This window comes from Doryrhamphus excisus, chromosome 12 (assembly GCF_030265055.1).
Source record: "Doryrhamphus excisus isolate RoL2022-K1 chromosome 12, RoL_Dexc_1.0, whole genome shotgun sequence".
NCBI lineage: Eukaryota > Metazoa > Chordata > Actinopteri > Syngnathiformes > Syngnathidae > Doryrhamphus > Doryrhamphus excisus.
In genome coordinates, this window is record NC_080477.1 from 5438549 (window position 1) to 5465058 (window position 26510).

General features: G+C 39.6%; 1 protein-coding gene across 2 annotated transcripts in view; it reads right to left on the minus strand.

Annotated features, from left to right (window-relative positions):
• Positions 1 to 5038: 5038 nt before the first annotated feature.
• LOC131139865 (protein kinase C-binding protein NELL1-like) overlaps positions 5039 to 26510 on the minus strand; it is a 238263-nt gene continuing 216791 nt past the window's right edge. Inside the window, exons 16-20 of one of the 2 annotated variants that reach the window (XM_058089792.1) lie at positions 18162 to 18302; positions 14819 to 15012; positions 11712 to 11888; positions 11153 to 11377; positions 5039 to 9783 (exon numbers count right to left, since the gene is read on the minus strand). In XM_058089792.1, coding sequence (XP_057945775.1) covers positions 9733 to 9783; positions 11153 to 11377; positions 11712 to 11888; positions 14819 to 15012; positions 18162 to 18302 — 788 coding nt within the window. In that variant the 3' untranslated portion in view covers positions 5039 to 9732. The remainder of the gene's footprint in view (positions 9784 to 11152; positions 11378 to 11711; positions 11889 to 14818; positions 15013 to 18161; positions 18303 to 26510) is intronic. The other variant, XM_058089793.1, reaches the window with a different exon arrangement.

Consider the following 26510-nt stretch of genomic DNA (forward strand, 5'->3'; position numbering starts at 1 on the left):
TTAATGATCTGTGTGAAGTTGGTGATTCATGCAAATATATGTTACGAGACAGGTTTACCAAGTAACTTTAGATACTATTAAATATATAATATATTATAATATTAATATGTAATATAATATTATATATTTTAATTTTAATTTATTTTAATTTGTATTTTTATTCATTTTTAATTTGTATTAAATGTTTATTTTAAAAAATAAAATAAAATAAAATAAAATAAAATAAAATAAAATAAAATAAAATAAAATAAAATAAAATAAAATAAAATAAAATAAAATAAAATAAAATAAAATAAATAAAATATAATGATCTGTGTGAAGTTGGTGATTCATGCAAATATATGTTACGAGACAGGTTTACCAAGTAACTTTAGATACTATTAAATATATAATATATTATAATATTAATATATAATATAATATTATATATTTTAATTTTAATTTATTTAAATTTGTATTTTTATTCATTTTTAATTTGTATTTAATTTTTATTTTAATAAATAAAATAAAAACTAAAATAAAAACTAAATTAAACTAAAATAAACTAAAATAAACTAAAATAAACTAAAATAAAATAAAATAAAATAAAATAAAATAAAATAAAATAAAATATAATAAAATTTTGCCGTGGATACAGATAATTTTGCTGAATGAACAGATACAGAACTGAATCAACAAATTTAACCGTAGATTCAAATTTAATTGAATGAATTGTTTGTACACTGCATCAAATCATTCTGTTTTTAAAATTATTATCGTATATGGTAACCAGTGTGTCTAGATTCTAATCAAATCGTCAGTCACAAAGAGATTTACATCCCTACCATCTATACTCATGCAGTCGGCGAATTGTTGCTGAGGGAGTTCTTCCATCACTTCAGTGGTGACTGCTGTGGCTCCTACCCATGAATGGTAAGCACCCTTGGGTGGAGCCTCCCCAGCAGGCAAAGTGAGGATGGACGGGTTGCTCGGGGCCACCACTCACCATGACCACAAGCACCACAGCGCAGACAACAGAAGTTGCTTTACAGCTGACTGACGCTAGGTTAATTGATTGAACCCCCCACAGCGCTCTTCGCCATAGACTTGTTCTCCCCAAGAGGAGTCTAACGCCATCCTTCCATCCAGATCTGTGGCAAGCAGATGCTCATGGAAATGCACCTGGGACTTCTGACAGTAGTTTGTGTTGCATATTTACTGTATTCTCTGGTGTTTGAATGCAGATGTAATCAGCAAAAAAGACTTGATTATCTTGAAAACACCACAAAATATAATATTGAAACAGAAATGGTGCTAAATCTTTTTAATTTTCTCATTACAAATGAGAAATGGGGAATATTTCAAGTCATCTACATCTATTTTTCTCGCCCACAAAGTCCTGTTGAGACTAGAAAGTGACATGAGAGTTGATTTTCACCCCCGTCACATCACACTCCCACAAAACTAATCCCATCAAATCCGAATCCCATTTCTCTCACTCCCATGTTGGGCTTCTTTGTAACGTTGTGTGTCATCAGGCATTAGTCAGGTAAGTGGAGCAACCAACCAGCAACCTTAGTTGGATTATTTTTCAACAACTTTAACTGTGATGTAGATCCAGTTTGAACAGAAGGTCGGCACTTACACTTAAATTAAATCCTAAGGCACTCACACTGTATGTACACACAACACTTCTTTCTCTTTCGACTTTTCCCTTCAGGGGTCGCCACAGCAAATCAATCTCCTCCATCCAACCCTGTCTTCTCCATCCGTCTCTCTCACACCAACTACCCTCATGTCCTTCTTCACTACATCCATAAACGTCCTCTTTGGTCTTCCTCTACGCCTCCTACCTGGCAGCATCCTTCTACCAATATATTCACTATCTCTCCTCTGGACATGTCCCAACCATCTCAGTCTGGCCGATAACTGACTTTATCTCCAAGGCCTCTAACATGTAATGTCCCTCTGATGTACTTGTTCCTGATCCTATCCATCCTGGTCACTCCCAGTGAGAACCTCAGTGAGAACAACATGGCTGGTCTCACCACAGTTTTGTATACCTTTCCTTTCATTTTAGCTGAAACTCTTCTATCACACATCACGCCTGACTTTTTTCTCCACCCCTTCCATCCTGCCTGCACACGCTTCTTCACCTCCTTTTCACAATCTCCATTGTTCTGAATCCTTTACCCCAAGTACTTACAATTCTCCACCTTCTGTATCTCTTCTCCCTGTAACCTCACTCTTCCACTTGGGTCCCTCTCATTCACACACACATATAATCCTCTCAAATGAAGAGAGAATGAAGAACACAACACATGAATGTACACACAATGTACACACAACGCATGAATGTCATATGAGGATCATTCCTAGAAGTCCATGCCACTTTACCACTGTAACTTAAAAAAAGGTTTTATTTTGCAATCATTTTTCATATGATCTCAATGAGGGTTTATTACACAAGAAAAATAGATTGGTCGAGCGCACGGTATTCCATCCATCCATTTTCTATGCCGCTTATCCTCCTCACTCTATGCTGGAGCATAAACCAGCAGAATTTGGGAAATAGGCACATTGCCTGAGGTGAGCAGACGAGTGTGTGGTGAAGCTAGTCGCGAACCATCTAGTAGCTAACCAGTGTGGGGTGTCCATATACCAGTAACATAGTTCGTCAGCCCAACAATAATTAATGATAATAACAATGTCGCTGTAGCCTGGTTTCTATGCACGTCACATTATATGTCAATGAGGTGTTGTTGGGGCACAGAACGCACTGAAAAGATAAAGACGTGTTCCTGTCTCACATAAGGACTGTGGATGATGGGCAAAATCAAGTGCAGTCATTAGTGTGTATCCAGTTTTTACATACGTATACTGTACAAACTGTGCTTCTTGTGATATCAAATACAAACATAACATTCAGGAGTGGTGGAAGACATTAGCTTCTTCAGTTTTGTTTACCTGCGTTATGGGCATGTATGCCTGCAAGTTGCTTCAGGTGTTCAGTCAATATAAAACAGTGATATTGCATATGAATCACTTTCAACATGGGAATTGACAAATCAATTGGTTATTAAATGCAGTCTAAAAGACGATTCTTTTTTATTTGCTAAAAGAATGTGTCACTTAGGTCCAATAAGAACAATCTTTCCTGCAACGACAACAGTCTTTGAAATGAAAGTGTCAAAACTCCGGTTAGCTTGAGAACTTATGAAAATATGAGCTGGAAACCTCATATTACAAATATACAACATAAGGTGGCCAGAAATGTTTCAGTATTGAACAAAGCAAAATTTGTTCTCAATCAGAAATCACTCCACACTCTTTATTGCTCTCTGGTTCTACCATATCTTACTTATTGTGTGGAAATATGGGCTAATAACTATAAAAGCAATCTTCACTCGCTAAATGTACTGCAAAAAAGGTCAGTAAGGATAATTCATAATGCCGCCTACAGAGAACATACTAACTCCTTATTTCTAAAATCACAAATACTTCAACTTGCTGATATAGTTCATCTTCAAACAGCCAAAATAATGCATAAGGCTAAAAATAACCAATTAGCTAAAAATGTCATCCAATACTTCTCTACAAGAGAGGAGAAATATGATCTCAGGGAAGAAGTACATTTGAAACACTTCTATGCTAGGACTACGTTATGCTAGCCATAGCATTTCAGTATGTGGAATCAAACTATGGAATGGATTGAGTAAGGACCTCAAACAATGCACAACGATGAGCCAATTCAAGAAACAATACAAGCAGTTGATGTTTGCTAAATACAAGGATGAAGAGTCTTGAACCAGTCATGATGTGCTATATATATCACTATATTGACACTTACTATGGTACACATTATGTCATTGGATGCTCATATCACCTTGTACTTCAGTATGTGACAAAAAATAAAAAAAATACTAAATTGAAAAAGTAAAAAAAAACTTTAAAAAAATTATTAAAAATTAATAAAATAAATTAATGAATAAAATACATTTGCTAAATACAAGGATGAAGAGTCTTGAACCAGTCATGATGTCACAATAGTTTGCCTTAGTTCCTGCTTTCATGCTTTTATTTTGTTGTTTTTCCTGTGTTGGTCTGTTCTGTGTCCCGTCACTTTTACTTTCCTCTTCTACGCGCACCTGTTTGTAATTTGATTGTCTTATTTAGTTCAGCCGGGTGCGTTTGTCTTTCGTTGGTGCATTGTTGTTTGTTTTTGGTTCTTTGCTACGTGTTGGATGACAGTGCTGATTTCGCCTGTTCTAAAAATAAAAGCTAAGCTTTTTCCTGCACCTTTCGCTTCATCTCTGCATCCTGGGGTCGCATCGCAACACCTGCATGACGAACCGTGACACATGATGTGCTATATATATCACTATATTGACACTTACTATGGTACCCATTATGTCATTGGATGCTCATATCACCTCGTACTTCGGTACGGGGTACATTATTAAAAAAAAACCTTAAACTGTATTATGGAAAGCAGGAAGTGAACAAATGTAACAGTTACTGATTGTAAAAGTACCAGATGGAGGGGTAGGATTTAATAAGCTTTGCTTCTTCCTACTCCTTTTGGACATGTGGAACTGTGAACTGATTATGGGATGCACTCAATTGTAATCTGATGCATGTTCAAATCAAATAAAACCATTACCATAACTTAAAATAACGTGTTGTGTGATTAAGAATATATTCCTGTTGTTTTAAGCGTTGTCTGTGTTGCTGTAAAACAGCAGCTTCCATAGTGGGCAAGGTTTACTTCTTTCCCCTGAAAAAAAGGACTAATATAGCAGCATGTATTCGTGGCTCAGCAGTGGTCCATACTGCTATCCATTCGTTCTTGCATTTCCTCAGGGAAAAAGAAAATGGTATTGGAGTAATAAAGGGAAACACGGAAGTCTCTTTTGAGGATTGTATGCTGGTGGTGGAGCAGGCTGTAATATTTGCTGGTTTGTCCTCCAGGAGAACTTCTCTTGTCGTAATGACACCAAGACTTGAAATGGCAACGGTCATCAAACTGAACTGGACAATCACAAGAAATACAGTAAACAACCAAAAATTTTATTAACTGGAGAATGTTTTACAGCAAACTCTTATTACAACACAGTCTTCAAGTCAAATGACACTTAACCCCTTGGGTACGAGTACAGCAAATGCACCAGGTGAATTTCTCCAGTGTGTTCGTCTATCAAAAACATGTAGAATCATATCAGGATCGAGAAAGTCCAAAATTCCTTTTTTTTTTTTCTTAAAGTCAGACATAATGGAGTAACACAATGGCTTGTTTTTTGTTGAACAGAAGAACAACATTTTTCTCAACATTGACTTATTCTTTTCTTCTGGTTTCTTTGTTTCGTACATGTGTACACATTTTTATTTTGTTTGATTATCACGTGGAGATGTTCCCCACGGACTTGTAAGTGCAGTGAATTATCTGCCGATGCAGATTTTAGTGTACAAACACACAGACTAGTCTAATCCATAATGTTGTCCTAAAACAGTGAAGAGACAAACTATGGCAGTTTACTAAAAGGGTTAAGAAAAAATAAATAGCAATAAAACCACATACATGTTGCTTTTTCTCTCATACTGGACTTGAAACACTCCTAAGAAGCTGGAATTAATGAGCATTGACATTAGGCTTTCTTTACACACCCCTTCACTTTACATTCTATTTACATTAACCAAGCTACCCCACAAGTTGAACACAGTATGCATGAACACAATAGTAATAGAAAACTGTATAATTTTTGTCAGTATGTAAAAACATTTACACGCAGACTTGCAACTCCTTTTACAGTAGTATTTATATTTCATACCAAATAAATCAACTAAGCGTGCTGGAAAATGTATTGAGGGATCTTTTTACATATGTCTGCATTTGACTGTTGTGCTCAACTTCAAACGAGAGCGGATACCATGGATGTCAGTCATCGGCGCATACGTAGAGATATGCTCCGGTGAGATACAAACAGATTCCATGGCAAACAGAAAAGACGAGGTCACCAAAAAAAAAGCCATGATGCACCTCTTTGCATGCCACCATCCCCTCTACAGGCACAATAACGCGACCCCAGCCTTTCTCAATAAGATTGTGAAACAACCTCTCAGTCCGAACACAGGAAGGTCAAAGAAAGGAATATACACATTCACATTTTGTGGTAAATTTAAGTCTCATCACATGAAATGGATAAATATATTTTCACAGCACAAACCGTGACTCCATACGATCATACCTCCAGAAACTCATTGACCACCTCATTAGGCAGCTACACGAGCACAATGTAATGAGAGCCGCAATGGCTGTTTCATCCAAAAGGCTTCTTTTGTTTTAAAATCTTAGGTGTGGAGTTTCCTTATTATTTATGTCTCTGGTGGGTTGTTGTTGTTATTGTGGCCCAGCGTGGCTGGTGAACAGCCATCCTGCATAACAATAGGTCGTCCGCCTGCGTGGTGGAAAAACAACTTGTTAGTGGGCACTCTTCCCGTGGAAATCAGGTAACAGGTGATGGGGCAAACCTCCGCCTTTCTAGTTCTCACTCTATGCAGAATTACATCATTGCCCTCAAATCTGTCGGCGATGCAAATAAACTGCTAACACTGAAAATACTCTCCTGCATTGTGACACGAGTGTAAGGATTTTTTGGTCTCTAATATAGTGGGTGTCAATGATTGTCCCACAGGCAGAGTGGCTATAAACGACTTGTTTTGCCACAAGGCTGAGAAAACGACCTATTGATATGCAGGGAAGTCGTTCACCGGCTGCACCTGGCAACATCGACAACATCAACCCCATTGTGACCATTCATTCATTCATTTTCTACCACTTATCCTCACGAGGGTCGCAGGGGTGCTGGAGCCTATCCCAGCTGTCTTCAAGCGAGAGGCGGGGTACACCCTGGACTGGTGGCCAGCCAATCACAGGGCACATATAGACAAACAACCATTCACACTCACATTCATACCTCATGCTTTTAAATACTGAAACACAATCCATATGTCGTATTCTAGTAATAGTCACAGCGACCGCCTCTCCCTACATGGTGGCAGCCACAGAGCTCTGTTTGCCATCATTGCATGTTTGCATGAATCACCAATTCACATAGATCAATCAATAATCTATCAATAAAAAATAATCAAATTAAGTACTAATAAATACTATATAATAAAATAATAAGTACTACTACTAATAATAATACTAATTAAAGTAATACTAATAAAATAATAAGTCTAACAGACTTATTTTAAGGGGGTGCTGGAGCCTATCCCAGCTGTCTTCGGGCAAGAGGCGGGGTACACCCTGGACTGGTCGGCAGCCAATCACAGGGCACATGTAGACAAACAACCATTCACACTCACATTCATACCTATGGACAATTTGGAGTATGTTTTTGGAATGTGTGAGAAAACCTACGCGTGCACGGGGAGAAACTCCATGGTCGAGGGTGGAATTGAACCCTGGTCTCCTAGCTGTGAGGTCTGCACGCTAACCACTCGACCACCGTGCCACACCATTGTGACCATCCTGTGAGGAAATGCCCACCAGGGATACAATAGGGAAACTCCATCCAACCATTTCTATGCTGCTTATCCTCACTAGGGTCACGGGTATGCTAGAGCCTATCCCAGCTGTCTTTGGGCGAGAGGCGGGGTACACCCTGCACTGTTCACCAGCTATGCATCCATTTTCTACACTGCTTATCCTCATGAAATGTATCAAATGTATTCATGAGATCCATCTTTTGACTGACTGATGACCAATGCCGAGCATAACACACCACTTGACCACCTCTGCTGGGATAAGCTCCAGCTCTAAGCCATATAATGTGAATGAATGACTATTATCCTATTAAAAAATACACATATTGTTAAATAATTACCATTATCAAAACTGATCATTGTATTGAAGCTCATTAGATTGTGCAAGTGTACCAGTAACACTGCTACCAGTTCTAAGTGTTTACCGTTGTATCACTTTTCCAGACGACTGTACTGGAAAATGTTGTCACGTGACCAAAAGGTGACCCCGGCAAACCAGATGCTTTATGGTGGTATCCAACTAAATGTGACAAAGATTTCATTCCAGAGTCTGTGCTCACACAAAAATGCGGACGCTATGTTGAAAATCCATCTCACTTCCTGTGGTGAAAAAAAATGCATCACTGACAGTGATGGACTCAAAGTGTGATCAATGCGACACTAAAGGGGCACGTGAGTCCTCTCTAGGCAAACATTAGCATGATGGAGGAGAGGACAGAAGAGAATCAGCAGATAATCTGGGGTGTTAACATCTCAAGTACAGCAGAAGGACCGCTGACATTTTCTGTCTTAATGAGTCTGACCGTCTGTAAACAAATTGGACACAGTGACCTCCTGGCATATTCAAATCCGGATGACCAGGACTTTAATTATCCCAACTCTCCCCGCTTCCCTTTTTTTTTTTAATGTCCCCCTGTCAGATGTCTGCCATAGAGTACAGAGCTGAGAAGCCTGGGGACACGACAGAGGCAACTGACCCTCCATCAAGTCCACCGGTTTAATCAACGTACACCGGTACCGCTGGCTGGCCTGGCCTCATGATGCTGTATTGCATCATCACACTGCTGCCGCATATGTCGGGCATATCAGAGGCTATTACAGACAATAATATTAATAGCTCAGCAGGACAGACAACTACATCCCCACTGTGAAGCCGTTGGACAAAGTAACCTACAATACTCCTCAAAGTTGACATGCGCTTTAAAAAAATTGATTTTCATAGTGCATGTGTCATTGTCAATTGTGCGAATGAAAAAAAAAACAATGACAAATATATACACATTGCAATTCAAAGTTGCTATGCGTAAAGTTTACTTAAGAACATTTTAAAATCCATCCCATAAAAGCTCAAAGAATAAAAAAACAATGTGACTAATGTTATCTTATGATTGGTATCGTTTCGTCTGTCACTTGCATAGCTCAGATTTTAGCATGTGATCATACTGTAGCTTTAGGAAAAATGAAAAAAAAAAAATGACCGCCACCATTTGACAAGATTTTTTTTTTCTGTAAAACTAGCAACAATGTTGATAGATTTGTTGTTTTTATACATAGATTTGGGCTTAGTTCATGTCTTCATCCTTGAACTGAGGGCTGACTTGCTACAGTGAGTCACTATTGCCTCCTGAGGTAAAAAGTGGTATTGCATGCTTGGGCAGAGGTCAGTGTGTTAACTTCAGTAGATATTGCTGTGAACAATGTGAGATGATTATTTGACTGTTTTCTATTCATATGCAAAAATTTATAATTTTCCCATTATGTTATGTGTTTTTAACTTGATCACTTACATACAGCACTTGAGTTTGATATCCAATTTCTGCACTGGTCTGCACTGATTAATTGCACAAGTGATGAAAGTCATTCTTGTTAGCGAGTGAATGTGAATGCATGGTCCTTTTTTAGGACTTACATGAAACTATCCAAAACAAAGACAAGACACACGATTGAGTGGTGGGAGTAACTTAGGCACCTTCTGAGCCACACGTACAGTCACATCCTGTCAATTGTTACTGGGGAAAAAAAAACCATTAACATCTCAACCGGTGTGTGTTTGTATTTTCTGTGCACACAATGACATGCACAAGAGTGTGCAAGAGTCTGTCAAAAAATGCAAGGGCTCCGTTGAAAAGGGGGCGCTGCAGCCCTGTGGCGAGAGTAGGGTTCAGGGAAAGGAGGCGAGAGAAAGGGACGAGAAGAAGCAGTTCTTCAGTTGTTTTCGAGACAGTCGAGATCCACCGAACAGCAAACGTTCCCATTCTGTGTGATGCGACATGAGAGCACAAGGAGGAAGATCCATTACAGTGTTGCATATAAACAATGCAATGTAGCAGTGGCAATGAATATGAATGAATCAAGAGTTTAAAGCAGGGGTGCTCAAACTTTATCAACCTTGGCGTCAATAATTGATCGATAAGACATGCTGTCTGGTGATGATGATCTGGCAACAGGTACAATAATTATACTATAATCATAATGATGATACAGTAAACCTCGGATATATCGGAAATTCGCTCACAACGGACAGATAAAAAAGAACCGATTTTTCTGTAATGCATTTCCAATAAAAATTCATTGCATATATCGGATTTTTTATAACGGATTTCGCTTATTTCGGACAAAATCTCCAGTCCTGTTCCAATGCATTTCCATTAAATTTCCCTCGCATATATCGGATGGCCGCATCGTGGCGCTCTGATTCGCGGAATCGTGACAGGCCGCTATACGACGTCATTTGCAGCGTTTGCAGTGTTGCCTGCGCGTCCAGGTACATTGGAAACATAGTCAAGGAAGTGCCTTTTTATAACGGATAAAATCCCATTTGCGCATATACCGGATATAAATCCGATATATGCGTAAAACGGACATTTTCCGGTATACGCATATAACGGATTTCGCTTATATCGGACAAAACCAGTGGGAACAATTGAATCCGATATATCCGAGGTTTACTGTAATAATAACATGGGCAAATGCCTTAGCCCACGACAAGCTCATACTGAATTCGAACCTTCGACATTTAATGTCCGCAACACATTTACTGTGACACACACAAGCACAGGTTTTATTCATGTCTCAAATTACAAAAGTAAAGGTGACTATAAGGGTGGCATTCCATGTCTCCAATAATGTTAAAACCCATACTGTACACAGGTTTTCTATGCTATAACTCCAAATATATTCAATTCATAAAAAAGGAATCCTATCAATTAACTGTGATAAACAAGGTACTATTCATTCATTCATTCATTCATTTTCTACCGCTTTTTCCTCGGGGGGTGCTGGAGCCTATCCCAGCTGTCTTTGGGCGAGAGGCGGGGTACACCCTGGACTGGTCGCCAGCCTAACACAGGGCACATATAGACAAACAACCATTCACACTCACATTCATACCTATGGACAATTTGGAGTCGCCAATTAACCTAGCATGTTTTTGGAATGTGGGAGGAAACCGGAGAAAACCCACACATGCATGGGGGCCGAGGGTGGAATCGAACCCTGGTCTTCTAGCTGTGAGGTCTGCACCATCGTGCCGCCCTAAACAAGGTACTATTGTACTCAAAATGATGACTCATATTATAACATTAGAGTCAAACTACAGCAGTTAGTATGTGTGTTTTTGTCTTACTTTACACGTGCAGCTGGTGCACGGGGACTTGGGCATCCGCCATGTGTCCCCGCTGAGGCGAGCGATGCCTGCCGGGTCCTGGCACGTTTGCCGGATGTCATAAGACAGGTTGTCAGCCAAGCAGGGGTCTGCGACGCAGCGTGGGCAGCACTCACCCTCCGCCACTGCCGTGTACTCGCACATCAGCACAGGACACACCAGAGGCCAGCAGTCCACCTCGCCCTCCTGGAGACACACACACACACACACACACATACACACCAAGGAGGTAAAAAGAACTGAAACCACACCACATATTTTTGCATACAACTGTAATGTAATTACACCTCACATGCTGATGTATTGCCGTTTCTGTAATTAGTGAGGTAGATATCATGTCAGCCCTCCACAAACACACATTCACAGCAGGCCAGGTATTAAACAAAGACCAACTCTGAGCTTCATGTTAATGAGGAGATTCTGTTGCATCCCTCAGGGATTTGCCATGAAGGTCAGTTTTCATTTCTATTGCCAATTTATGCACTCCGTGTGTGTGTGTGTGTGGTGTGTGTGTGCTGACCATGCAGCGGCACTGCTGGCAGCCATACAGCCAGGATGCGCCGCTACGGTAGAGCGTGCGACCACTCTGGTCCAGACACTGGCTGCTGGGTCTGTTGTCACAACTAGGACAGCAGAACAGGTCCTCCTCTGGGTCTCCACAGTCACAGGGTTTTCTTCGACAATACGTCTGCCCATCCTACAAAACAGAGGTCACAGGCTCAAGAGGATTGAACTTTTGCTGAAAAAAAAACTGATGCGGTTCAAAAATAGCTCCTTCTGCCCATTCGAAGTACACTCCTTCTGGCTCGACAGCAAAGTATAACTCCATGTTGCTCCTCAGCCATACAGATTTGCTCAAATTTAGAGATAAGGTGAACAAATCATGCATTTGTTTGTAACGCAAATGGAAATCATAATTATCTATGAATATGAATCTACTGGGGCGGCACGGTGGTCTAGTGGTTAGCGCGCAGACCTCACAGCTAGGAGACCAGGGTTCAATTCCACCCTCTGCCGTCTCTGTGTGGAGTTTGCATGTTCTCCCCGTGCATGTGTGGGTTTTCTCCGGGTACTCCGGTTTCCTCCCACATTCCAAAAACATGCTAGGTTAATTGGCGACTCCAAATTGTCCATAGGTATGAATGTGAGTGTGAATGGTTGTTTGTCTATATGTGCCCCGTAATTGGCTGGCGACCAGTCCAGGGTGTACCCCGCCTCTCGCCCAAAGACAGCTGGGATAGGCTCCAGCACCCCCGCGACCCTTGTGAGGAAAAAGCGGTAGAAAATGAATGAATGAATCTACTGGTGCAGCCACACCAATGAATATTAACATTACATATTAGTTACCTTTTTGCACTTCACTGTGTCTCCCAAGTGCTGGTGCACCAAAGAAAAGGAAAGCCATCACCATGGGAGAGAAAATGAACCTCACCAAACTTTGCCGGTCTTGTTTAGTCTGCACCGCTTGACTTGACTGACCATCAAAAGATTACTGAATGCTAATGAATGCTAGCGGGGTCATGGATTCTGTCCACTGTTACAAGGAGTGGGACAATATTTGGACACAGTAGAACCACGTGTGATGATGTTTATGTGCAAAACTTGTACATAAACTTGGCATCTACTGTATGCACTGAAGAAGAAAGGGATCATTTTGCAAATCAATTATAGAGATTTCCACACCGAGCCTTGAATTTTGCCTTGAATATTTTAGTGATGCATCATCATAACTGGAATACATTCATCATCAGCCCATCAATCCTGCCTCTCCTACTCTGCTTTGGAGAAGTTAATGGTTCACAAAACAGCAAAGCACCGTCTCTCTGGCTCAAGTGCGGCGGTGTAGTGTGAATATGAAAAATGTTACAAGAAAAGGCTATTAGAAAATGTAAGAGGAACATAAAACCCCTCTGCATACCATTAAAAAGGTAACAAAGGGCCAATGTTTTATCTGTGCATATTGCCATGCTTCAGTAACCACGGGTCCAATTCTTATGGCCTTGGTCTTTATATGTATGGTGGGCCTGCTGGGGGATTGCTGCCAATTCTGGTGTCCTCTCAATGCCAGGAAGATAAGGTATGCATGCCAACAATGTGTTAGGATTTTTCAGCTTACAACATTAGTTCTGCTTGTTTCCTTTTTTACAGCAGCATCATAATGAATGTAATTACTGTGGATGACATATGCTACATGAATATGTATAACATTGGTTCAAGATAGACTTTGTTGGAGGCGTTTTTGTTATTTCTGTTGGTTCTTTGATTTGCCAGTCTTGAAATGTATAGGATTAATCTACAGACATCTGCATATGGGACTCATTTCTAACGCTTATCCTCACGAGGGTCGCGTGAGACTGGTCGCCAGCCAATCACAGGGCACATATAGACAAACAACCGTTCACACTCACATTCATACCTATGGACAATTTGGAGTCACCAATTAACCTAGCATGTTTTTGGGACAAAACCGGAATACCCGGAGAAAACCCACGCATGCACAGGAGAACATGCAAACTCCACACAGAGATGGCCGAGGGTGGAATCGATTAGAAGTCTTGTCAAATAATTTAGGAAAAAAATGCTAACAAAAAACACTGCCGAAAAACAGACATGCACAGGTGACCGTTAGCACTAGCACTCATGAAAAACAGTTTATGACCTTTAACCTAGCATGACCATGAGCGCGTGGTACACAGCGAGCATGAAAGCAAGGCTGGGAGGAACTGGTTGTATTGACAATTTGGCGCGGAAAACACTCTCCTTGGGTGGGATGGCTGTGTCTTCCAGCACAAGACGTGCGCTCCACTCCTCTGACGGCAAACGAGCATTTTTAATTGAGAGCTAGGTATCCAATCTTCCATCTGTGAATGACGCTGCATGGTGTCGTGTTAGCTAGATACACATTCATTCATTCATTCATTTTCTACCACTTTTTCCTCATGAGGGTCGCAGGGGTGCTGGAGCCTATCCCAGCTGTCTTCGGGCAAGAGGCGGGGTACACCCTGAACTGGTCGCCAGCCAATCACAGCGCACATATAGACAAAAAACCATTCACACTCACATTCATACCTGTGGGCAATTTGGAGTCGCCAATTAACCTAGCATGTTTTTGGGACAAAACCAGAATACCTGGAGAAAACCCACGCATGCACAGGGGAACATGCAAACTCCACACAGAGATGGCCGAGGGTGGAATCGAACTCAGGTCTCCTCGCTGTACCCTCAACCATAGTGGAGTATTCTCTGTAAAAAAAGTGTTAGGTGTTGATATTTTGGGTGTCTGCAACAGATGAATTGGATTTACATTATTATGGAAAATGTATTCAGTTTTCATATGTTTTGGTTTTTGACCTTTTGGAACGGATTGGGGAAAACCATTAAATTCACATTAATTCAGTTGTATTGACAATTGCACTGACAATGCAAACTGCATTGAAATACAAGGCAAACGTCTCGATAAATGTACAGTATCATAAAAGATCGTAATAACCTGCTGTCAATTCAAACATGATATATATGATATATGATATATATGATAGTAGTCTCAGTGGATGTGTTTTAAAGTCACATTCGCTTCAGGAATCCAGACAAAGACTGTATGACAATGACAAGATGAATAGTACATACCTTGCAGGAGCAAATAGTACATAGGTCAAAGCCGGGTTTCCAGTCTTCTCTGTTCCTTCTGATTCCTTCTTCCTGTGGACAGTCCCCAGTGCATCCTGGACCTGATGTGCACACACAGTCGTACCCTCCTGGTAGATTCACACACACGCTGTCATTCCAGCAGGTGTGTGTCTGCAAAGTGCATTCATCGACATCTAGAAAGCAAGTGCAGTGACACATACAGTATGCATGAATGTTACTGTACAAACGTAGAAGATGTATGCAGATCAATTGTCATTGGCTGTTTATTTATAGTACAGCGTAGTGATGCATCTGGGTAGCACGGTTGACTCCAGTTTCCTCTCAGAGTCCAAAAACATCAATGTTCGGTTCAGTGAAGACCCTACAGTCAATGTTGTCAATTATTAACATAATTACCAGACACATGTATGCAAATTATAAGGACATCAGACAATATTTGTATCAATTCGAGAAGTCCTACAAAGTAATTGCAATCTTGGAAACCTTGATTCATGTCGACAAAGGCATGGATTTTGAACTGGAAGGTTATGAAATTATTTGCATGAACAGGAATAATACCAGTGGAGTGGGAGAGCCTGTGTACGTCGAACTACAAAATGATAAAGAACATGTCATTATTGGGCTGAAATCTGTTGTGCTTTTTTTTTAAATGACTTAGTGTCGTTGGTAGGTGTACCTAGTGAAATGAATGTTAGGTTCATCCCGCCCCGTTGTCTTAAAGTATTTACCTCCAACTGTCTTACTAATTCAGCAACACCCAGGAGCCTGTAGAGGCTCAGCTATGATGTTAGTTCATTCAATTATATATGCTTTTGCCAAACCTAATGTGACAACCTGCCCCAAATGATAAGGTTAGCGCCATCTGCCGTTTCAATGGATGCTACTTTTGTCACGTAATTGCAAAAATAATGTTAAAATAAATACAAATAAGTATTGGCTGGAGTTATTCACATAGAGAGTACTTTTGCAGTTGACTGCATCGGGATGACATGACGGCTGGCTCATGTTGCAGCCATAACAATACACCGTGCAATACACAATACTCTGCTGAATACACACACTAATTGTTTACAGAATCAAGTTTGCAAGAAAAGTAGCCAGCGGACAACAGCTCAGCAGAGAATGTATTGGTCCCCCGACAGACTATTTACATACACTACATAAAATCCCCATTAGCTGGTAGGACATGCACCTCTGCTGCTGCAAGGATTAATGCTTGTCATGCTACATTCACCACATTCCGCCAGAAGCTGCTTCTTGCAGATGACACACACTCCGATTTGTTCGCTGTGAAAGAAAGACTCACATGCAAAAGTCATTTGGAGAATGTAGCTGAGCACAACCAAACAAATGAGTGCACCGATATCATACAAAATGAAAATGCCGACTGAAACACATGAATTCATCTTGCTATGTGAGTCATTTCAGAGTATCATGCATCTACGAATTGGTGAATTGTTATTATATTTCAGACACAAGTTTCCATATTTCATAGGAGAAAGAGAAGATAATGTGATGCACGTGCATTGTTATGCAGGGACACAGTGGATTTTAGAATGTATTATTCTCTTCTTGGTGCAAAACCTTTCTATTAAGGCCACACACCTTTCCCCAAAGCATTAGGCGTATTAAATGTAGTTTGAGATGCAGCCCATGTAGCTCTCAGTCAAGCAAGGAACCCTAAGACTTGCAGCTGCTCCCATCCTCAACAGTGCAACACAATGCTATTCATCATCATGCAATATTACATGCAAATGACTTGGGTGCAAATTCACGTTTATGCTACATTCCACATGGGCAGGAATGAATTCTCAAGTCAGCGTGTTCAGTCGTGAATTTTGAACTTACATACAAGAGTGTGCACAAATAGCAAAATGTGGTTTTGACAACATGGTGGTCCATGTAGTCCACAAAAGGGTCTACATACTGTATATTTCAGTGGACTCCCACAAGACCATTCGTACTGTGCTGGACATGAATGAGATTCCTCATCCCTCTCCTGGTCCCCACTGGCCCGGATTCCCGTTTGTCCCATCACTTCTATTCTATTATTCGTATTACTGCAATTTCTTAAAAAATTTCTTAAAAGACTTATTTAATCATTCCGAATATTTGCAACACGGTTGCGGCTGTTAATTACTTGCAGGAAGTGTGATCACATTAATTAAATGATACGTTCTGCAATTTCTAGGATTCTTTTTGGAGTTCTTCTGATTACCATTACTGACACCTGGTGACCACTACATATCGTTCACAGTGTCTTTGAATGCCTCTTCAGAATGCCTTGTAATTGTATTTTACTGCAGTTCATTTAGCCATTTTTATGCTTGAAAATGAAATTTAAGCACAAAATATGTACAATATGTATATTTTTGTCTAATAATAGGCTATGTTCAATCTTAAAAAAGGATGATTTATTAATTAACTTTTTTGAAAAATGTGATAGCGTGAAGCGGCAACATTTGAACCGCAAAATGGCAAGGGACGACAAATATGGCATCAATATCAAATACATTTGCGTGTTGGACTAGTGCCAGAACAGGCTACTGCAAAAGAGAAAATGAAAAGTAAAATCAGGAAATAAGCATACATAATTATTCATTCATTTTCTACCGCTTTTCCTCACAAGGGTCGCGGGGGGTGCTGGAGCCTATCCCAGCTGTCTTTGGGCGAGAGGCGGGGTACACCCTGGTCTGGTCGCCAGCCAATCACAGGGCACATACAGACAAACAACCATTCACACTCACATTCATACCTATGGACAATTTGGAGTCGCCAATTAACCTAGCATGTTTTTGGAATGTGGGAGGAAACCGGAGTACCCGGAGAAAACCCACGCATGCACGAGGAGAACACGTGAACTCCACACAGGGTTGTAATTGAACCCTGGTCTCCTAGCTGTGAGGTCTGCGCGCTAACCACTCGACCGCCGTGCCGCCCTTAATAGTAAATTATAAAATAAATTGACAATTAAATTAAATTGTTAATTGTAGGCTTGTTTTGTCCGAGGTTGACAATAAAGAAACCAAAATTGTGGAATACACGCCATCTGTTTCAAACCACACATATATAAAATACGACAGGATGGAAGTTGGCACGTTGTGGACAGGCATGACGCTACAGTGTGTTGTTGTTTGCAGAGGTACAAGGAATTCTCAAGCTCAGACACAAAATTAGGGGAACATTGGTTCCATTCTTTTCTTTTTTTAATCTCAGCCTAAAAATTGCAGTGTGTGGATTTTGTGTTTATTTCTGAGGCGATACACTTGCACAGGCTGGTTAGAAACAATTTGAAGCAGTGATAAGAATATTTTGAACTCACCAGTGCAGGAGCTCCCATCAAGCAGATAGGAGCCATTGTCATGGAAACCAGTTCTGCATTCACAGTGGTACCAACCCGGCAGGTTTACACAGTGGGAATAGTTGTGACACTCAATCAGGCCCTCTGCACACTCGTCAATATCTGAAGACACACACACACACACACACACACACACATTTGGTTATGTTGCCGTCTTGCCAAATCACAACAGTGAAGGCAAATCACATCAAACTGTCACAGCACTCGAGCTGGGTCAGCGGCTGCCCACATTCGATGCCAAAGAATCTCGGAAGCTTTTCTAACAGAGCGGAGTTAGAAACATGCAAGCTTTCTAGGCTGCTTGTTTTGTTTCCATCAAGTGGTGTAAATACACAAGCCCAGCCCAAAGGTGGTAGGTCGGGGAGTAAGTCTTTCTCATCCATTATGTATCATGCAAATGTTCCATGTTCCATTCTGGTTATGAAATCTGATGTGCTCATACACCAACATAGTTAAATCATGACCTCCAGTCACACTTTTGTTTACTTAAACTAAAAAAAGTGTCCAACAGGGCAAGTTAGTCCTCATTAACGTCCATATTTGAGTATGTTGTCTGTCCTACATTGTTGTAAAACCGATAGACAGACACTAACAAGTACAGTGTTTAGGAGTATAATATTTGGATGAACATAACATACATAGCATGATGTCATTACATAACAGTAAAAACTAATCAAATATTGTAGCGTTAGGTATATGGTAATGGTTTTATTTCATTTGAACATGCATCAGATTACAATTGAGTGCATCACATAATCAGTTCACAGTTCCACATGTCCAAAAGGAGTAGGAAGAAGCAAAGCTTACCCCTCCATCTGGTACTTTTACAATCAGTAACTGTTACATTTGTTCACTTCCTGCTTTCCATAATACAGTTGAGGTTTTTTTTTTTTTTTTTTTTTTTTTTTTAATAATGTACCTCGTACCGGTACGAGGTGATATGAGCATCCAATGACATAATGTGTACCATAGTACGTGTCAATATAGTGATATATTTGCACATCATGACTGGTTCAAGACTCTTCATCCTTGTATTTAGCAAACATCAACTGCTTGTATTGTTTCTTGAATTGGCTCATCGTTGTGCATTGTTTGAGGTCCTTACTCAATCCATTCCATAGTTTGATTCCACATACTGAAATGCTATGGCTAGCATAACGTAGTCCTAGCATAGAAGTGTTCCAAATGTACTTCTTCCCTGAGATCATATTTCTCCTCTCTTGTAGAGAAGTATTGGATGACATTTTTAGCTAATTGCTTATTTTTAGCCTTATGCTTATTTTAGCTGTTTGAAGATGAACTATATCAGCAAGTTGAAGTATTTGTGATTTTAGAAATAAGGAGTTAGTATGTTCTCTGCAGGCGGCATTATGAATTATCCTTACTGACCTTTTTTGCAGTACATTTAGCGAGTGAAGATTGCTTTTATAGTTATTAGCCCATATTTCCACACAATAAGTAAGATATGGTAGAACCAGAGAGCAATAAAGAGTGTGGAGTGATTTCTGATTGAGAACAAATTTTGCTTTGTTCAATACTGAAATATTTCCGGCCACCTTATGTTGTATATTTGTAATATGAGGTTTCCAGCTCATATTTTCATCTATTGTGATCCCCAGAAATTTATTTTCGTTCATTATAGGTGTTTCCCACCATGAAATAATTAGGGTAGTCTGTCTCCTTGTTACTTTTCCTGATAATACTATTTAGTATGTCCCAGCTTGCTAGTTGGCTATAATATTCCTTCTTACATGCTCTTAGGATTGTAGTTATAAGTCTTGTATGTTCTTTCTGATTATTTGGTCTGTTGAGTGATTTCCTGTATAGTGTGTTCTTTTTCTTGCAATCATTACTAAGGCCTTTTGTATTTCATGGCTGGTTGTTTTTCTTTTGCTTCTTTGACTTTTCTCTCCAGGGACAGTTGATATCATACAGCTTCATATAAGTATGTAGAAAGTGTTTGTATGCTTCATCCACGTCTTTGGGACTGTACACACACTCCCATTTCTGTTCTTCTAGAGCCTTCTTGAAAGTGTTGACTCTCAAGAAGGACCTAGAAGAACAAAAGAAGAAGAAAAATGGGAGTGTGTGTAACCGTATGTAACCGTATATTGTATTGTTCCAAGCTGTTGTTTCATGTGTTAGCTATGGAGGGCAGTCAGGTTCAGCATGCTGGTTCGAGCAAGCATTTGGAGGAAGACTAAAATATTGAGGAAGTGTTGGTGAATGTTCATGGGAGTGTTCGTGCCGTGATGAGAGTCAGCGTGCAAGACAGTAAGTTCCGTATGCTGCTGTTATAAATAACGTGTAGCTATTCAGCCGCCATGACAGTATCATTGTGAACATGGACCCCACCACACTTAACCCCACACTAACTTAAACGTACCAAATACCACTAATACTACTAAATACCACTAATGAAGTTAGCAAACTGATGTGTAAAGTGGTGCCACCCACAACAGGAAGCGAGGGAGACATAAAATAAGGGTAACTGCATTCAACATTCATGGCCCTGCAAATTTGTGGATTTCCTGTCAAATAAAATATACATACAATATATATATATATTTTTATGGTATGAAAATGTATTTTTTGTTAACATTTTTGGCTTTTTGGAAAAATGTATTCAGCTAGCGTCCGTTTCTGTGAGAATTGGACCTTCTGGAACTAATTAATGAAATAAAATAATGTCAAATTAATACAGTTTCACTGTATATTTCTTTGATGCATGAGAGTATTGGATCTCTGCACATTAGTGATGTATGAGAGTATTCTGATGTATTAGTAATGTGTTAGTGATGTATTAGTGATATATTAGTGATGTATTAGTGATGTATTAGTGATATATTAGTGATGTATTAGTGATGTATTAGTGCTATATTAGTGATGTATTAGTGGTGTATTAGCGATATATTAGTGATGTATTAGTGATGTATTAGTGCTATATTAGTGATGTATTAGTGGTGTATTAGTGATATATTAGTGACGTATTAGTGATGTATTAGTGATGTATGAGAGTATTGTGTTCATGTATTTGTGATACATTAGTGATGTATTAGTGATGTATCAGTGATATATTAGTGACGTATTAGTGATGTATGAGATTATTGTGATGTATTAGTCATGTATTAGTGATGTATTAGTGATATATTAGTGACGTACGTATTAGGGATGTATGAGATTATTGTGATGTATTAGTCATGTATTAGTGATGTATTAGTGATGCATGAGATTATTGTGATGTATTAGTGATGTATGAGAGTATTGTGATGTATTAGTGATGTATGAGAGTATTGTGATGTATTGGTGATGTATTAGTGATGTATTGGTGATGTGATGTATTAGTGATGTATTAGTGATGTATGAGATTATTGTGATGTATTAGTGATGTATTCATGATTTATGAGAGTATTTTGATGTATTAGTGATGTATTAGTGATGTATGAGAGTATTGTGATGTATTCGTGATTTATGAGTATTGTGATGTATGAGAGTATTGTGATGTATTAGTGATGTATTAGTGATGTATTGGTGATGTATTAGTTATGTATTAGTTATGTATTAGTTATGTATTAGTGATGTATTAGTGATGTATGAAAGTATTGTGATGTATTTGTGATTTATGAGAGTATTTTGATGTATTAGTGCTGTATTAGTGCTGTATTAGTGATGTATAAGAGTATTGTTGTGTATTAGTGATGTATTAGTGATGAATTGGTGATGTATGAGAGTATTGTGACGTATTAGTGATGTATTAGTGATGTGTTAGTGATGTATTAGTGATGTATGAGAGTATTGTGATGTATTAGTGATGTATTAATGATGTATCAGTGATGTATAAGTGATGTATTAGTGATGTATTAGTGATGTATTAGTGATGTATTAGTTATGAATTGGTGACGTATGAGAGTATTGGATCTCTGCACATTAGTGATTCAGCATTTGCAGCCATGCAAATTTGTAAATACAAGATAAAACAGGTTATAATATTTATAGTATACATACGGTTACAAAAGGCAACCGTTTTAAAGTTTTAAGTTTTCATCTGTTCTGTAAGTGTGTGAGGTATATTCAGGGCTTAAACCGTCATTGTGTATTTGGAATTTAGTGTTATATTCTGTTGCTACTGAACAATGGGAATTGAAGAGAGATGGTTCTGGAACCGTTGCTAATCTAATAATTCCAACAGTGACTTTTATTGCAAATCAACATCAAGCTTGCAGGAGGGATTGGAGAGATCGGACCGAGCTGTATGTTTTTACAGCAGGCGTTTTTACGAGTGTATCAATTACTCACAGATTTTTGCCATTTACTGGTGGGGGCAATCTACCGTCGCTATATAGTGTGATGAAAATCTAATGAAGCTGTTAAAACAAACTTAAATGCTATGTTGTCCTATTAGAATAAAGAACATATACCATATAACCAAGCCACAGGAAGTACATTTAAGCCTCTTTGAAGAAGACAAACTGAGACACGCATTTATCTGTGGAAACATTACAAAAAGACGCTTGGGTCAAGCAGTTTGGAAACCTTTTGTTTCTGTTGTGCGCCCGACTCGATAAAGTAATATGTGTCCACTGCCTGGGGGGGGCTGCCCTCCATCACCCCCGCGGGTCAAAGATGCACCAATACATTCTCTTTCTAATGTCTGACTGCTGGCTGAAGGCAACCAAGACTTTAAAGACAAAGACTTTATTCGTCCCAGCAGGGGGAATTCCAGACAAACAAATGAACAAAACAAATGAAAAGCACCCTGTGTGCATCAGTGTGCTTATGTCACGTACAAGTACAACGTATGCAGAGATGAAGATCACACCAAATCTACTCACTGATTTTCATAGACTTTGTGGGGGATTCAAGTACTTCCAAAGAAGAAGCCATTTCATTTTGGTGAGACCCACAGTGGGAGGAAAGTTCTTACATTTTTGCATAAATTGGTCATAAAATGTAGTCTGATCTTCCTCTAACTCACAAGAATAAGACTATTTAAACTAACACTGGAAGTAACATTCACAAGACAGGGAGGAAAAAGTAAGTTTTTTTTTTGGATGTGCGGTGTGATTAGCGCTCTTGAGGTCATGCCACAGTATCTCAATTGGGTTGAGGTCAGGACTTGGACCAGGCCACTCCGGAACGCACATTTTCGTCTTCTGAAGTCATTGTGTTGTTAATGTACATCTACGTTTTGAGCCACTGTCCTACTGTAAAACCAATCCTTTTATGATCGCCAACTGTTGGAGAGATAGCCACGAGTTCTTGATAAACTTGTGGATTATTTTTTTTTTCATTGTTGATAACAAGCCCTCAGGCAGCAAAGCACACCCTGACCATGATGCTCCCTCCACCGTGCTTCACAGTTGGGTTCTGATGTTGTGTAATGCAGTGGAGTAATGCAGTGGAACATGTGTACAGGAAGGGGGTGTTCCTAATGGTGTATCATTTTTGGGCTTGATCAACTTCTGTTGTACAGTTTTATGCTCTGAGTGTCATAGTAGTCTAAATTTTGTGATTTTGTGAGCCAGGCTTAAATACGAAAGACATACAATACTAGTATTTTCATTTCAGGTGAACACAAAACAGCAATTTAATGTTTTGTTTAGATTATTTTTTTTGCATCAAAATTTGCATCTAAATCCCTAAAGCTCAGCGTGGCTACGTTTCCACAACATATTGCTTCTTTGGAAGCTGTATTACTCATGACCTCCAAGGAAAACTGTTCCTTTTTGGGGAATTTTCCCCATCAATCAGCCACAATCCTTATGTGAAACATGAAGAGAAATCGGAATATTTACTACTGATGTACTCAATAATGGACCCATCACTGTGGAGCTTATAAAGACCTCAGTAGCCACGTATACATGGACCCAAATATTCCAATTGCATTTGGTTTATTTGCGCAAACTGAAAGAATGTAACCTTTGTATACACCTCATTCCCAATGAAAAGTGCCAATCCAAATGAACATAGGGGGTTGAATTCCAGGGGTGGAATATTCCTTTCCCCAATCCGATTGAGGTATCTTGTACTCGCTCAAACGGAAAGTTGTCAGGATGCGTTCTTTTTCGTCATGTTTTTCTTCTTCTGTTGTTTATTGGCGGTTGGCAAGCAGCTTTCGTGTGCATTACCGCCATCTGTGAAATAGAATCTAAACCCTTCTATACGCCATTCACAAGTCCAGTTTTGCGTATTATATATATATATATATATATATATATATATATATATATATATATATATATATATATATATATATATATATATATATATATATATATATATATATATATATATATATATATATATATATATATATGTGATATATACGATATAACATGTCCCGAGTTTGATTATAAAATATTAGCAAGATTGAATTTGATCTTTTCCTGTTTAAATTTATCCCGGGTGCGTTCTTTCAGTGCATGCTCTGATATGACGTAACACGCAGATCGAGATGTTCTTGCGTCACAGCTTTGGGAAGCGGCTTCAGGACTTTTTTAGAGTGGAAAGACACTGTGATGGACAGGCGTGCCTACAAGGAGTTCACATCTCCTGCCTGACCATACCTCCCCAAAACAACAAAGTTTATCTGGTGAGTCCAGCCATGTGCAGCCATTTTTGACCCAACTTTGAGCTTCAAGCCTCAAGGTTCCCCTCTGAGCGTACTTGAATGGCCTTTGTTATTTCTCACCTCACGGGCCAAGTACGGCATGGGCCACCACTGAGTAAAGTTGTCGTTCTGCTGAGTGCCCCACCTTCTACCATTTACAACAGGGGTCTCAAACTCAATTTACCTGGGGGCCACTGGAGCTAAGGTCTGGGTGAGACTGGGCCGCATCAGGTTTTTCAAAAAAACAACAAAAAACGGAAAAATGAATAAACTTTGCTTTGGTTCTGATTTTCTACAAGGAAAGCTCTGACAAAACATTCCACTGTTGTCAAATATCTAATTTTTCTACACAAAATAAGATGAAAAATAAATAAACAAATCAAGAATAAAGAAATCAGTAATCAGTAATACGTAAGTAAATATAATAATAATAATAATAAAACGGCAAATAATAAAAACTTAAGAAACCACATATAGTTGGTGGGTAGACAAATTATTTTTTTCAGATTAAAATGAACAAAGCATTATTAGAGCCCTGTAGACATGACAAAACACGACTATAGTCACATTTATACTCTTTTTATTTACAACATATTGCGCAACTGCAGGGTCTTGAGACACATGCTAACTCGCAAACTAGAGAGCTAGCGACTTAAACGGTAGCCTTCAAGTTATTTCCTTTAAACTTAAAAAGCCAAAAACTTACCACTTCCACACGGATAGGGAGGATAACTATTAACAGTTATTTAACCTTTAACATGAACATTAATCAAACATAATAATTTTTTCTGGGTACATGATACCATACAGCATCCATATCAAACTTGCGCGGGCCGCACTAACATTAAACTTTCATATCAAGGCGGGGGCCTCAAACTAGTGTCCGGTGGGCCACATTTGGCCCACGGGCCGTGTGTTTGAGACCCCTGATTTACAACATCGTGGAGCAGGCGTTTCAAAACAAACCTCCGGTCAGGAAGGCAGCCCTTCTGCAACCTCCCCGCCTCACTGGAAATTGCCAAGATCCTTGTTTCTCAAGTCGGGCTAACCAGGCTGTGGAGGCAGCATCCGTTGCGTCTGCCGCTAGCACTCCACCTCACGGGCTACTGATCTGTCACCCTTTCATGTTGCCTATGGTTTACACCGCATCAGTTTCCTCTGTTTCTCACCACCAACGCCGTGCCCGCCATGTCTGACAGGATACTCGCACCTCCCTTGCCGGACGGCAGCTTGTAATCAGAGATTGTGTGGCTAGCCTCCCAGGATATCTCTTTGGCTGTGGAGTCCAGAAAGTTGGCTCCCAGACTTGTTGGCCCTTATGAGGTTGAGCAGATGGTTAACAGCTGCTAACTGCTGCTAGACTCAAGCTTCCAAATTCCTTCACAATACATCCTGTTTTCCACACTTTACTCCTTAAACATGTCATCTTTTGAACTCAACCCTCCTCCTCGGCTGACTGACGGCCATCAACTTTACCATCAACGCTATTTTGGATGTCTGAAAAAAGGCCAGTGGGTTCCACTACGGCACTACGGCCCCGAGGATTGCTCTTGGGTTTTCCGCTCTCTCATCATTGACCTCTCCCTCCGAACCGACTTTTACAATAGGTGCCCTGACATGCCAGGTAGGTTGCCAAGTGGCGTCATTTAAAGGGGAGGTGCAGTCCCATTCTGTTTCTTTTGACTATGTGTTTTTTGCTG